Raw genomic sequence first — 15,798 nt, forward strand, 5'->3', positions numbered from 1 at the left:
AACGTGTCCCTGCCCATGGTAGGGGGGTGGAAGTAGATGATCTTTAAGGTCCCTTCCAACCCAAACCCTTCTACAATTCTATGATTTTTATTACAAGCCAGGCTGACGAGAAGGAAATAACCATCTATAGCACAGCAGAGCGGCCTTTGGCTTCCTTTTGCAGTGACCAAGAGGGGCAGGCAGGATCAGGCAGGACCCTGCCCAGATTTCACAGCTCTGTCTGGGGACACCCTTCCCAGCTGGGCACATTTCGAGAAACTCTTGCAGCCTGTGAGAAGCCCTAACACTCCTCCGGGCATTGCTATCAGTCAGGCAAGACCCCTGAGAGGGCCCTGCCTGAGAAGGGGAGAGCAGACGGTGGAAAGGCTGCCGCAGGCATACGGAACAGTTTTATGAAGACTAACTCGTCCCTGGTGGGTTTCTGACCAGGAGAGGGCTTGCAGCCACCACAGGCTCTCAGCAGGCAGCTGCGCACACCGAGGGACTGTCCGGTCCTTCCAGCACCTTGTTACTGCGACTGGAAGTGATTTATCATGACCACGTTCCAATGGGAAATTTGAAAAGCTTAGTCCCAGCGCAGCTTTCCTGGGTACCTCTGAAACATGAAGCTGCTTATTTTCCGAGCCATTGCATGCAACAGGTCAAAAAGGGCTTTCTCCCGTCAGACCGGGTTTGTGGAGAAGAGCTGAGACTTTTGTCTCAGGGCAGATTAGGCTGCAGTCAGAGCTCTCTGCGGAGCTCTGGGAGAAGCACTGCTCCAAGAGGACCTGTGCATTTAATGTGAGCTCCCTGCCACATTTAAGCACATCAGAAACATAGCTGTCAGCGAGGTTTACAGCATTTCTTCCTTTGCTCCAGCTGAATGCATGCTCTTATTAATGCAGATGGGGGCTTGGATCTGTCACTTTTGCTCAGAGTATGATGGGTTTGGGAAATGATTAAAAGGGCATTGGTGCTATGAGAGATCTAACTGTGGGGAAAATGCCATCCCAATCCCCCACTCACTCAGCTAAAGGCAGCATCAAAGCTGAGCTGTCACTTGACAGGTAAGAACTGGCAGGCAACATCCTTGCCAAGGCTAGAATTCACTGCTGCCAGACCAGGAGAGATTTCCTAATGCCAAAATGCTCTGTCGGTGTGGGGTACGATACAATAGCTTTTGTTCTCTGCCAGCCTCTAGGAGAAGTGGCAATCTCCGAGGAAAGGGCAGGTGTGGAGCTGTCAGCAGGGAAATAAGACAGATGAAAACCCTTTTTCTGGGACTTCCATTTTTTTCCTGAAGGAGGTTTGGATTTACCAGTAAAACCCTAATTCCTTGGGCTTGTGTCATCTAATCTCAACAGTTTGATGTCTGTGGCCCCATGCAGTTATCCTTAACCTTAGCTGAAGCCAGAAAATACCCCTTGGACAGAAAGAGGGTTAACAAGCAGAAAAAGGACCAACGCTGTGAGGAATCTACAAGCACTGAGACAAAAAGCAAATGAGAGTCTGAGCTAAGCAAACCCATTACAGAGGAACACGCACCATAAACTGAGAGATAAGTTATCTTGTACTTCCTCCTGCACGCCACGCTGGGGAGAGACGGCGGGGAGCTCCTGACACGGGATTTCTCCCTTTGCTTTCCCTTCCAGAAGCGGTTGTTTGGAAAGGTTCATAGTACCCTTTTTGCCCATTTTATGGGAAATTCTCCCATTCTTCCTCATCCAACTCATTTTGAGTACATGTGTCTCCACAGGCTTAAGAACAAAAGTGTCTTGAGCATGAGCTTGTATCTAGCACACACTTTAATGCCCTGCATTATCTCCTGCACAGGAGGGGTTACTGTGACAGGACAGATATTGGCTCTAACATCACCGCCTCAGGGGCCTGACACATTAAGACAAATCTAAATTATCTCGAGACACGTTCTTGATGAAGTGAAACACGGTGTGTTTGCCAACCCAGGCCCAGCGAGAGCTACTGTGACATCCACACTGCGCTTGTCGCTTGCTGAACACCTCATCTTGCAAAGGGGGGGGTGTCCGCAACCCCCTTCGGCCCCCGCAGCAGCAGCCTGAGCCGAGTCCTCGCCAAGCTGTGCACTGACCGTCCCCGGGCCCCGTCCCCTGGGCAGCGCAGCCGCTCTTACCTGCCGGAAGCCGTTGCGCGTGTGCTGCAGGATTTTCAGGGCGTAGTTGGATCGCTGGCCTTTGCTGTTGAATTCGATGTGGCCGGTGAGACCTTCCAATTCTACCTGTCCAAGAGAGAATGAGTTACAGCGCCCATCGAGGCGGCTCACCCCACCGCCTGCAGCAGAGCCGGGGGTGGCGGCCGCTCGTCCCGCACACCGGCCATCCACCCTCCCAGCAGCAACAGCAATGCAATTCTCGTGTCTCAATCCTAATCGCTTTTGGAGTCTGGCTAGGGTAGCACTGAGAGATGTGGAGGGGAGCAGGAGAATCGGCAGCGCGAGGTGCAGGGCTCCCCAAATTTCTTTGCACCAGCTACCTTGGAACAACCCTCTCCGCAGCCCCTTGCCGCCTCCCTCCATCCCAAGGCTAACACTGAGCTGCTCTGTGGCAGGCATGAGCTTTTCACCGTGTCACACCGAATCACTAGCTGGGGATTCCTCCACAAACCATTACATGCTGTTTCACTGCATCGGGCTGGCATTTAACACAAGAGCATGTTGCAACGGAGCCAGGACAAGTGTCTAGCCTCACTGTGCAGATTAACCACTGCTCACTTGCTGCTGGGGCACCTCTGCAGTAACAAGGGCAAGCTACTGGGCCTCCCAGTAGCAGAGCCAAGGGAAGGTGAAGAGTTTTGTTGTTTCTGACTAAGAGTGAGATTTAAAGCAGGGTTCACATGCATGGACCAAAGTGGCACAAGGTTCAGGTTCAGCTGAGCCTTCCTTTGGGGGGAAAAAACCCTCATGACATTTCAGGTGCACCCCAAACAGACTCAGAAAACACGCTGCTTCTGCACGGTCAAGCTCAGCTCTGAGGAATCACATTGACAAATTCCAACTATTTCACAAGGCTGAAATTTCAGGACCTGCTCTTGTGCCAGAACTAGGCTTGATCAGTTCCAGCAACCACACTTTTGGGTTCAAGGGAGCCCAAACCCCTTCATAGGGAAACTCACCTCTTGCCACTGAGCTCTAAGCAATTGTATTGCACGACCTTATATCAACTCAAGTTCACTCAAAACAGAGCTCAAATCACTTAGAAACATTCATGCTTTAAAAAAAACCCCAACATTGAATTCCAGTTTTTCTGCAGCAAAGCCTAAAAAATGGAGATTTTCATGTCATTCCAAGGCCCGTGACAAACCAGCCCTCAGATCTCCTCTCTTTTCATTCCCAGTGCTGCCTTCAAACAGACCGACACTGTGCTTGAGAACTGCACGAGCGTGTACATACACATCTTTTGCTTCCAGCAGTGACGAGCACTAGCTCCTAACATGCCAGCAAACTTCAGTCCCTTCTCACCATTCTCAGGTAGTTCATCAGGCTGGTGCCGTGCTGCCAGATCTGGGCAGACCCACAGGACAGGGGCTTCACACCAATCTCCTGGCTCCGGTTCAGCTCCTGCACAGCAGTCACCACGGCATAGACAGCATCGAACAGCAGGGCGGAAGAGAGCTGTGGGGAAAAGGAAGAAAAAAATTGAGATGGGAAGACAAAAATCAAGCCTCCCACTGCACCGTCAGGACCTTGCGGCAAGCAGGAGCGTTGCTCTATCCACAACCTCAGCTGGGATCAGAAAGGAGCAAAATCCTTGGCTGCCTACGTGCAGACGGCAAGCCCTGCTTGCCTACCATTCTGCTCGAGCAATACCCTGCACCCCATCTGCACCCATCCGAGGACAGGGAGATAAAAGCAATGGTATCCCTGAACTGCTGTGCCTGTGTAGGCATCGCTGGGGTGAGTGTAATCCCTTGTCAGCCCCAGTCCCAGTCCGTTACGTTTCTCCTTCTCTTCTTGCTTGCTTCCTTACTCTTTATGTCTCTGATTGCTTGTACCTCAGGGTTTCTAACCCTTTCTAACCAAGCTGTGAGGTTTTGGTGCTTTGGTGACCCCCGATTAACCTGTTGGCCAGGGGGAACACTCCTGAGAGCAGCAGGTTTGTAGGTGGCTGGGCAGAGTAAAGATCCTGTGCCTGCACCCACAGAAGGAAAGATGATTGCGCTGCTTCAGCCTTCATTAGGCACCAGAGAGTCCTTCTTAGACCACTGCTATGAAAGGCAGATCCACGAGAAATGAGGTTTTGCTAGATCTGCTTCTCAGACAACTAAGTCTTGGTTTTCAGACCCCATAGAGACCATCCGGTCCCTTGCTACAGCCTCCAGTTTCCTGCTGGGTGTTACCTGCTCTGTAATGGCATTACTGAAGCAATGTCCACAATCACAGAGCTCGTCGCATCTCCTTCTCATCTTTGCTTTGTTTGCCTTTAATCAGATTTCTTTGTCCATCAAGCCTCACAAACTGTGTTTTTCACCCATGCACAACCATTTTGATGTTTTTGATCTAGTTAATAATAAGCCATTCGCTCTCTCATGTTCACTGTTGTGACTAAGATTTGACTTTTAATTATTGTCACCTCCTGACTCTGCTGGAATTAAGCTGTTACAACTCATTACTATCAAGGCTACATTTTCCTCATGGCTACTTCTGAGAGCATCCTCTTACCATCCCAGCTCCTGGCAATGGGTTCAGTCTCTAGCCTGAGGCTCCTTTCCCCCACCTTACCCTGTTCACGACTTACAGCACTTCAGCAGTATCCACATCCCCTATTCCTCCCAAAGCCTGATTAGGTTTATTCACCTCTGCCAGTGGCCCTGCAGGGACAATCTCGCCCAATTCAATCATCCCAGCGAACCTTTGGCTTCAACTGCGTTACTAATTGGTACTGAGTGAGCCAGACTTAACCCTGCTTGACCTTACTCAGATCAGTGGTAAGACCTCATTGACCACAATGGCCTGGGATTAGGCAGTTAACAAGCAGCACAAAACCTTAAAACATACAAGCGAGCATGAGTTAAAAGGCATGATTCCAGCCTAATGCTAGCAAAACCCCAAACACCAGTCTAATGGCACCAGTAACCCCTTGCTTTTCCAACCCTGGTACAGACTCACATTTGCTCTCCCACATTCCTCCTGCACGTACCACTTTAATCTGTTTCACACAAATAGCATCTGGGGACTCTCCAGTGAGCACTGAGCAACTTAACTGGCATCTGTCAGTCTTGCATCTGACCCTCCTCCCATGCAACGGGCAGCACCTTTGGTCATATATGTTGAGAGCTTTCTGCTAATAATAAAGATTGACTGGCTCCAGAACTATGAAGTTTTATTACAGCTATTTTGCAGGAGGTAAACTGTAACACCAGAGGAGCTGAGCGGCCTGAGGACACACAAGGAATTGGTGGCAGAGTGGGAACAGAAATTTGGTATCCTGTTTCCTATCCTGCCTCAGCTATGAGATACCACAGCTCCCTTTGCAACAGCAGCAAGCCTCTCTCCTGCACTTCTTCCTTTTTGTTCAGGGGTACGTCTGCTACTGTTTTTTGCTTAGTATTCACATCTGACCTAAACATTCCCCTCCTGGGAAGCATTTTCCAGAGCTTCTTAAAGGAGCTGATATATCCTTCTCTCTACCTTTCTTTTTTACCTTCAATACAAGTTCATTTCCTAATAGGACCTCTCCAGCCTGTCCTGTCCTCGGCCCCCGTTCCATGAAGCTCTTTAGCACACACTTAATTTTAACTGTGGACCGAATCCCATTCAGGTTACAGGATACCATACACAATTAGCAATTGCTTTTCTGAATCAGGAACCATATTAATACCAGTTGGCCAAACGAAAATGTTACGAGAGCAAACGCAACCCCTATGACCCCAAAGTTTCACCATCTCATACCAAATCAGAATATTGGCCCAGCATTTTTAATTGCCTCCCGTTGGGTTTTCATTTCCATTTTCCCTGAGCAGTTAATGATCTCTTATTAGCTGGTGAGCAAGAGACTTGTAGATCTTAGCGAAGCATTTGACGTTATTGATTAGAATATTTTACTTCTTAGCCTCGAACAATTTGTTAGGATTTCTGGCAGCCCCTTATGATTTCAAGCAATTTAGGGACTGAGGAGGGGGCTGTGATGCACAGGATCAAGTCCTCTTCGTAGGGAACTGGAGTCCCTCCCATACTCTCAACATACCTCTTTCTTGTTCAAAAAAAAACAAAACAAAAACCACAGCTTTCCTCAGAAGCACTGCATTCCATCCCTGATCCTTCTTATCTCTGCAGCCATTCCCTGCCCCAGTAGGCTCAAAGCAGGCTCCTATGCCAGCCTCTCGACTTTGTGGGCCCTGGAGCATGGCACCTGGCCACACGGGAGCCTGGCAACACAGCAACATGCAAGTAGACAGACCCATGCCCCTCCTTTTAAACACCTACCTTTATTCCCCCTTCAATATCTCCTGAGCAGCCAGCAGGACTCAGACCAAGGGAGGTTCATGGCCTTCACTCTATTCCTTCCTCTGCTCCTCTGGTACCAAAATCCTCTAAGGCACTCCACATCTTTCCATGCTCGCTGGTTTGGGATCATCCTGCTCCACTGCCACCTGCAACCCCGCCAGCAGCGCTGCCGCTCTCCCGTTTGTCTCTCACCTCAACCCAATGCAGCATTTGCTCTGTTGCCCTACACCACCTACCTAATGGCCATCTCCCCCTGCCACTATTCACTCGGTAACGCTAATAAATCGTCTTCAACACAGCAAGGTAATTTGGGATGCAGGCTCTGTGGAGGAAACCGTTCACAATTACATAGCATTGGAGTGCAGCAGCTCTTCTGGGTTCTTTGGTCTCTCTGGCTTTCATAGGTAGGCAAGTGTCTTCTCTCAAGGTTAACTGGTGGGGGTTATTAATACAAGCTCACTGATTCCCGCTATCTCCTGCAGCCCAGAAAGTTCAGATGAGCACTGGGTCATTTTAGCACATCCACTCCACTTTTGGCTGGGGTAGAGTTAATTTTCTTCCCAGTAGCTAGTATGGGGCTGTGTTTTGGATTTGTGCTGGAAACAGTGTTGGTAACACAGGGATGTTTTCATTACTGCTGAGCAGTGCTGACACTGAGTCAAGGCCTTTTCTGCTTCTCACACCACCCCACCAGCGAGGAGGCTGCAGGTGCACAAGAAGCTGGGAGGGGACACAGCCGGGACAGCTGACCCCAACTGACCCAAGGGATACCCCACACCATATGACGTCATGCTCAGCATATAAAGCTGGGGGAAGAAGGAGGAAGGGGGGACGTTCGGAGTGATGGCGTTTGTCTTCCCAAGTCCCCGTTACGCGTGATGGAGCCCTGCTGTCCTGGAGATGGCTGAACACCTGCCTGCCCATGGGAAGGAGTGAGTGAATTCCTTGTTTTGCTTTGCTGGCGCACGGGGCTTTTGTTTTACCCATTAAACTGTCTTTATCTCAACCCACGAGTTTTCTCACTTTTCCGATTCTCTCCCCCATCCCACTGGGGGGGGAGTGAGCGAGCGGCTGGGTGGGGCTTAGTTGCCGACTGGGGTTGAACAATGACACTCATGTAAGTTAGTGGTGCAGTAAAAGTGAAGCTGCTTGACTTTGCACTGGAACAGGTGCAGAGCAGCCACATGGTCTCTCATGCCTCGGGGCCATCACCTTCAGCAGAGGAGTGGAGAGAGCACTGGAGGCAGCACCTTTTTAACTTCCTCCAGGCAGATTCAGCAAGGGGGATCTGTCACTGCTCTCATGTCGACTGTAAAATCTCTCACTATTTTTATGTTCTCATTTTAAACCACAGCTTTGTCACTCTGTCAACAAAAAGCCAATTTGCCTGTTAACAAATTGATTCTCTTCCTTGCGTGCATCGTCTGATTTGTGCAGATCCCTGTTGTTTTTGTACTGTTTCTGCAATGTAAGAGCTCCATGACAGGCTGCACGTGAAAGACTTGGTAAGCTCAGTGGTGGTCCTCCACTCGCAGGTTCACGGGTCTCGAGGGACTTCCCTCTATCCCTAAAGCCTAATTCTTGACAATGAAAGTTGCTGATAAAAATTGCCACTTGATGGATGCCTCATCAGGACAAGGCTCCAGAAAAGGCAGCAGATGGTGGACCGGGCAGACGGGCTCGCTGCTCCATTCCCCTCAGCACGCCGGTCAGCTGCATGAGGAGAGGATGTACCTGAGAACTAAGGAGGTGTTGCAGGGTACAACTGTGACACAAAGCCCTGGCAACACCTCACCAACTAGAAAGGGTGAAGAAACAGATCTCCAGCCCTTGCGCACGTTAGCTGGCAGGCCCATTCCCACCAGTGTCTTTAAGACAACTAACGCTATCTGATGCCCTGCGCCTCGGGAGCAGGGATGGTGCCCGAGCTCTACCTTGGTACACTACAGCTCCTTGCTGGATGCAGCACACCTTCCTCCCAACACCAGACCTACCCCTCTAGAAACTAACAGCAGGTTAAGCATGGCTGAGTGGAAGATCCCACTTTATTTTTTTATTTATGGAAATCTCCCACGTAAAGGCCATGTTTAAAGGTAAACTGATCCCCAGGGAAATAGGAATAGGTTAGGCTAGTCTGGGTTTTGCGATGTGGTTTTTTTTTCTTTTCTACCTAAAATATTATCATCTGTATCGTTGCCCCCAAACATAACACAGAGAATTAAAAACCATTAAAATCCTGTGAAATAGACTTTACAATCTGGATTTTATTCAATGACATAAACACTTAATTACAAACATCTGTTTTAGCCTAAATTCTAATTACCTAATCTAGCCATCTGTAATTTGAATGATTTTCTCTGATTTCCTTTCTTTGCAATGTGATTAATGAGAATGGCATTAGAGCAAGCAGCTCCTTCCTCAGATGCTTTCTCAGCAGTAGCAAGAAAGCCCTGGGATTTTGCAGCTCACAGGAAACCTCCCTCCTGTCACTTCCAGCTGTTGAGCTTCCTTTTCTCTTTTTAGCATGAGCGATCCCACGAGGTATCTGCTTCCCAGGACTAAAAGGGGAAGTTCTTACACAGAGAAATGCTCTCTGGGAGATGAGACCTGCCGGATTTCCAACGGCAGAGACAATGCATGGCAAAATGGTACTGGATTTCCCTTGCAGACACGGAAGAGGAAACACATGCCCTGCCTGGGAATATTTCACTTCACCTCTGCTCTGTGTCTTCACCACCCGGGGCGAGGCACTCTTCTCATCACCTGGGACCATGGCATATTGGTGATGGGAGCCTTGCTACGAACAGAGAGTGAACGTTCGCATCATCAGAAAGAAATTATCTGTTGGTTAAGACTCTACACTAGGGTTCGGGAGAACTGAACCCATTTTCCAACCGTGCTGTAAACTCCCTGACACTGATATAACAGGAAAAGTCACTTCCCTTCCATGCCTCGATTTCCCATTTATCCCTCCCGAGCAGCTGACCACCACCTAGCACAAGGGGAGCTGCCCAGCACAGCCAAGAGCAGCCACACAGCAGGTGCTTGGGAAGCCACTGCAGCCCCCGGGAAGGTCCCCTAATGACAGCAGGGCTGGAGCGGTTTAGATCAGGGTGGTGCAGCGTGGCCGAGCACCCTCCCTCTAGACATGTCCTCGGGAGGAAGCCTGTTGTATGGCTGATTGTGCTTTATGAATGAGTGAAAGGAGCATCCAGCTGGCTTAATATTACACTGATGGGTGATGTAGGCTCAGGCTCACAAACCAAACAGCTCCATTCAGCCCTGAACTCCTTCACTCTTTCAAAAAAAAAGTGCTGCAATGGGGCATACTCTTGCATCCTGTCACCCTGCTGACCAACCCTTGCTGGTTGTTCAAGACAACACAGGGTAAGAAGTGCAACGAGATCACTTATTTCCCCATCAGATCTGCAACGCTCCTGTTCCTACCGTCTTCTGTTTGTACTATTAGAAGGAAATTTATTTTTAATGCCTCCAAACAGTCCCTGTAACTGTCATCCAAATAGGAAGCTTCCTGGTAGCAATCTGTAGAGATTTAGCAGTGCAGGCAGCAAGCTCACTGCAGCTGCCTCCACCCAGGAGGGCTGGGAGGAGGGAGAGCAGGATGGTCCCAGGCACGTACTAACCATGGCCTGAGCTCCATGTCAAGCCAATAGGATGTGGGCACAAAGGGCAGAAAGCTTCTTATTTTGCCTGCTTAAGATCACTTCATAGTGGTAATAAGGAGGTTTTCAGCAGTACACAGCTGCCTCAGCTTGTCAAGGGGACTCTGAGTTCATTAGAAATTATGCAAAGAGTTCCGCTGATGGCATTTTGTCTCTCCCCTCCCCCAGCTCCAGCCGCGGCCCCCTGCATCCCTGATTTGGCAAATCTGCTTTGCAAACCTTCCCGGTTATGAAGAGTCCCTAGGGAAGATTTCGGTGCTGATCTGCACACTCATCAGGGAGATGTTAGAGCACGCAACATAACACAGCCCCTTGGCATCTGCCTAAGCCAGCCCTTTCTATGCTGTTTGCATCCAGACTCCCTCTTCCTCAAGCCATTTTCCTAGAGGTAAATACACAGGGACAAATTTCACAAGGGAGTCACTGAATCAAGGCTGCATCATCCCCTGCACTCACATACTAAATATAATTCAAATTAAGATTAGGCTTGAATTTAAAGCTGTACAGCCATTCAAGTACAGACAAACCCTCTAAAGCTCTATACCGACATGGTTCCCCAAGGTCCCTTTGGGTGACCATAGGCTTTCAGGATCACCTTAGTGTTCTCCAGATCAGGAGGCTCCCCTGTAAGTCACAGCTTGACACCCCAAGTCCTCTCCTGTCTACTTAACTCAGCTAAGGTGCTCTGTCTGGGTCATTCTTCCCATTCCTGGACTGCCATCTCCCCAGGATGGACAACCGTGAAAGCCAATCCAAGGTACAGCAGTACGACAACAGCCTGCTGATATGCCCGAGCTCTTTAGCACAGTGATTAGTTGGGTTAAATAATTAGTCAATACCATGCACCCATACATTTGAGACCGGAGTTTCTACCTCTGCATGGTCTTCACTCACACTGCATTGCCACTGTCTGCTCAGAACCAGCCTGCAGCTCTTTTCACGAGGTTTTCCTGATGGGTTATAGCAGCTTCTGACTTGGGGAGGCTGTGGACGATGGGAATGAATTTTACTTACTGCTGGCCCAGTAAAAGGAGCGTGATCACAGTTCTCCTGCCAGGACTGGTTGAGGCTCTGGACAAACTCTTGGAAGAAAGCATGAGACTGGTTGAAAATGGAAAATCCCAGGATGTTGACTCGGTCGTCCAGCAGGCTGTCCAGGCGCTGGAGGGAAAACTCCTAAAGCAGCCCAAAACAGAAAACAGGATTAGGGAAGAAAACAGGCACCAAAATCTTCAGAACCACTCAATACCATTGAAGAGAAGACGGGACCACACAGCTGCAAGGACCTGCACATGGAACCTACCGTCTCCAAGTTGGGGCTGAAATCCACCCACGGAACGGAAGGAAAAGCCTGGGTGCTAACCACAACTGGACTCAGTGGGCTGCCTGTCTCAGGCTTTTAATGAAGATGTCAGCCAAGTCCAGTACTTTATTGGCCAAGTTTCACAAAAAGACCAAAATGCCTCCAAAGTGGGTTCTGGGAACTTTTCATTTCTGAGCCGTGGTTCCTGCCAACCACGCCTGAGTGTGGTGTTATTCTTTGCGGCTTATAAACCAACTCTTCTGACAGAAGGTTCCCTGGAACACAGAGGTTATAGCGGAGGCAGGGAGGTGGGTCAGATTTTTTGGATGAAGCCAGTAACCTGCTACAACTGGCCAGAGAAGTCAGCTCTGTTGTGGGACGTCCAGAGCACAGAGGTCCTTAGCGGATTTATACTTCCCAAGCAACACTGTCTCCAAGGTACTCCCAGAAAAAGATCCCTGCTGTGTTCCCCATGAAAATACTGCTGTGCCCGGGTAACGCTACAGCTGAGAGTTCCAGACAGCGCGAGCCCATGGGCAATGGTTGTCCACCCAAACCCGGGGCAGGAGGGATCCCCAGGCTGCCAAGACCACCAGACTGTGGAGACCCATGTCTGGAGAGAATTTAATGTCCTTTCTTTGCTATTTTTCATTTCCTCTGAGAGTGCCCTGAACTGGACCCCAGCCTAGGCGGCAAACATCATCTGCTGAGTGAAGCCGTTCTGCCACCACCATATCCAATTCAGCGACACACAGTTTAAACTGTTAAATTAAATCAGTTCCTCCCCACAGGGCAATCCTGCCCTGCTCCTTCGTGCCATCAGGTACCAGGAGGGGATGCCAATCACGGGACATCCTAATGCCCCTGTGGAGGGTGGGAAGGTGCTTTGACTGCGGGCTTTGGTGCGGGGTCCATCCTCTTGCATTTCTGAAGAGCAAAGTGGTAAGATGTATAAAAATGACTGTATTAAAAAAAAAAAAAAGGGCAAAAAGGGAGAGCTCTATTTTGCTGCTCACATCAATGGAAGCAGTTACACTACAAAGCCAGTTTCCTGGAGAAGAGTCCAGCCCTCCTTGTCCTATTAACAGGAAATAATGGTGCCTTTCTCACTAATTTCTCTTTTGCTAATTGCTACAATGGAGTGAGAAGGTGGGAGTAATAGTTTCAGAAACTGCTGGATACCCATTCTCTTCCATCACTAATACGAATGTCTTTTGGCTCTGTGGACTATGAGATCTCAGCGAGTCAAGTCATTTTTTATCTTTCCTGCGTATGCGTGCACATAGGAACAACGTCTGTAAATCTCCAAAACATGGAGCTACAAGACTATTCCAGCACGGCAAACTCCCACGAGAATGTGATCAGACACAGGATTAAGTGCATTTTGGACACAACCGCATTAACGTTAGGTAACACGAAATTGCCTGTGAACTATTGATTCATTTGAATGATATTATCCTCCTGCCTTCCTGACAGGTTATCCATTTACCCACAGCATCCTGTCAACCCGCGCAACGAGGGCAGATGGCTAATGAGGACCTGGGCCCGAGGAGATCCTGAATGCAAGCAGAGCAGCAGAAGATATGTTGAGCCCCTGCAAAACACCACCTCCTGCCAGCCAGAGCCGGGAGGCAAATTGCACGGGGCACAACGTGAGCAGCTGCCCCGCTGCCCTCTTGGCTTCGTTATAGCAGAAGGAAAATGAGACGTTATGTACCAAAACGGCCACAGAGTCCAAGGCTTCAGTCTCAGGCCAGACTGCCCCAAGCTCAAGGCAGCTGAAATTAGCGCCTTTATTTATTACGCCTCTTCTCCCCTGAAAACACTTCTAAGCTTTTGAGGTTGCTCAGGCCCTGGCAGGTTTGTTAAGCTCTGCTCCTTAAATTAGCAATTCCTGGGTGAGGGAATGAGCCCTGCTGGTCTCAATTCATGTGGGGGAAACTGAGGCAGGGGTGTGATTTGCCCCGGTCACGCAGCAGTCGCAAGGCTGAACCCACGAGTACAGTCTGCTTGGGCTGGCTGAGTGTCAGGGTCAGTCCCAGCCCCCGGCTCGGCTCCCTGCGCAGTTTTTGGGATGGACCCCCACCCGCATCAGCCCAATTTCCCTGGGGAAGTTCCTGCGTCCCGCCGAGGATGAAGGCAGCTGCTGGGGCTCACTGCCTGACAAAGCGATCGCAGGCAGACCCAGGCACACTCCCCCCAGGGTCAACAATTTGCTCTGGTTCAAATGTTAACAGCAGCTTTTACCTAGCTCCCGTTAGTGGTGGCTGGTCATTGCAAGCTTCGGTCTTTTTCTACAGCCAACGCTCTCCATATCCGTCTTTTTCTAGGCAAGCCTCCAGCTGCAGAAAACCCCATTTCTGTTGCTGTCACGCTCATAAAGCACCCACCTCTGTAACACACGGGGATGGCGTGGCCTGTACGCAACCCTTTCCCTGCTCTGCTCCCTGCCCCTTCCCTCCGCTCCAGCTCCAACCTTCTGCCTTTAAATGTTTTTTGATCAGACGTGCACAAAGGCATTCTGCGGGCCCAGGTCAGAAACAAGTAAATGAGCCATGAGCTGCCTATGCAATGAGATGGAGATAAACCGTCCCTGGGGGACACACTTCATTTGCAATGGGATATGAGAGATTTGGTAAGGTCAGGCTTGCTACGGAGGGCAAAGGGGTGAGAGCATCCGGATACTTCAGTAGCTGCCACTCGGCTTCTGTCCCTATTTGTTTTTTTCCTTTCCTACACGGTCATTCACCACGCTTGACATTTCCAAACCCACGTTTTGCAAACACAAACTCATTTGCCATTCGAGGCCTGCACCACTCAGCTGATTTCAAGAGCTTGATGCCCCATCCGTCAGCCCTGGTCCCACCTCCCGCCCTGCCCTCCCGATAGCAAGCCACGGCTGAGCCTCTGACACTGCCTCGCAAGAGGCGAGCACAGTCAGGAAAAGGGGTGGAAAACCCTGCTCTTGGAGATGATCTCAGATGGCTCCTCTCACCATGTGTTTGCATGCAAGTTTTAATGCATTTACCTTTTCAAAGATCAGATTGAGGTAGAGAAATACTGTTCAGATTTGAGAAGCGAGACTCCGACACGTGAACGGCTCTGTAGCGGGTACACAGGGATTTGGTATCAGATCCAAGGATTTCTCACTGAGACGTACTGAAACTGACTTTTGCCTAAGCTAGGAAAAATTTTAAACGGTCCGAGCACAACTATGATATACGTACCTGACCTTGCCTTGACTGCTAGACAAAGCTGGTAGGGCTAGTGCTTACACAGAATAGTTTCATAGCCTCCTTTCCTCTCCTCGTGTAGTTTCTCTTCCTTATCTGCAGTGCTTGCTGGTACTTTTGCAGGCTAGAAGATAGCTTTCTAACGCACTAAGAGCAAGGAGTCATTAGGAAAATAACTCACACCTGTCAGCATTCTGTTTAATGGGGGACTCCGAGCCCTGGTGTGCCTTGTCCTAGCCTCCTCCGTCTGCACAAATACAGTTTTGTAACCACATACTTTCAGGCAAGAGCAGAGTACCTGGTGAACACAAGAGGGTGCGAATCAAAGAGATGGGTGCAAACAGCATCTCCCTCATTACCTCCTATTCCACTGCCAATGATTTTTTACACCCCCTCCCCCTACACTGGAACAATTGCAATAGTTGACCAGCACTTTGCCCTCTGTCTCAGCCCAGCTCCTTTGTGCCAACCAGTGCAACCTGAGGCACAGAGAAGACCATCAAAAATCATGCCAAGGCTAATTTCAGGTACACCAATCCTGGCTGCCTGAATTGTTCCCCCTCTTTCAGTCTGTTTTTTAAAGCACCCACCAAAAGTCAATATTCTGTTTCATGAGATCTCAGAAAAAGTAGGCCCTGAGGGTCTGCAGCCAAAATTAATGAACTTTTACAAAGAAAAATCCCCAGGCTTTTCTCAAATCACAGCAAATTCTGCAGCAGCACCAGGCAATTACAGCGCAGATTTTCTGACTTCTACTACAGGGCTGCAACCACTAAATATGTGCTGTTAAATAACAACACTTAGCGATTCTATGGCACTCCATATTTTCAAAGTGCTAGGCACACATTAGCTAATTGAATACAAAGGGGTTCCCTGGGAGACAGCACTGGAGGAGTTATTAGAGGATGAAGTCACTCTTGGGTTTCTGTGCTTCATGCAACACCCGACCTGCATTCTCACGTTACAGCAGCAGACAAAACCTATGGAGTGACCCGAACATTTAGATCATTGGGAGAACCTAGCTAATAAAAGCCACGCAACCAAGCCCTGTAAGTCATGATTTTAAAGCCATGAGCTTGGATTTTCTGGCGTCGATAGCTGTGAGTTATGATAGGAAGATTT

General features: G+C 49.4%; 1 protein-coding gene across 1 annotated transcript in view; it reads right to left on the reverse strand.

The window, feature by feature from the left end:
• The window catches only part of GRIK4 (glutamate receptor, ionotropic, kainate 4), a 140,669-nt gene that overhangs the window by 37,308 nt on the left and 87,563 nt on the right, over nt 1-15,798 (reverse strand). Inside the window, exons 7-9 of the mRNA XM_009330401.1 lie at nt 11,155-11,316; nt 3,473-3,625; nt 2,129-2,233 (exon numbers count right to left, since the gene is read on the reverse strand). Coding sequence (XP_009328676.1) covers nt 2,129-2,233; nt 3,473-3,625; nt 11,155-11,316 — 420 coding nt within the window. The remainder of the gene's footprint in view (nt 1-2,128; nt 2,234-3,472; nt 3,626-11,154; nt 11,317-15,798) is intronic.

The sequence above is a fragment of the Pygoscelis adeliae genome, unplaced genomic scaffold (assembly GCF_000699105.1).
Source record: "Pygoscelis adeliae isolate BGI_AS28 unplaced genomic scaffold, ASM69910v1 Scaffold608, whole genome shotgun sequence".
Classification (NCBI taxonomy): Eukaryota; Metazoa; Chordata; class Aves; order Sphenisciformes; family Spheniscidae; genus Pygoscelis; species Pygoscelis adeliae.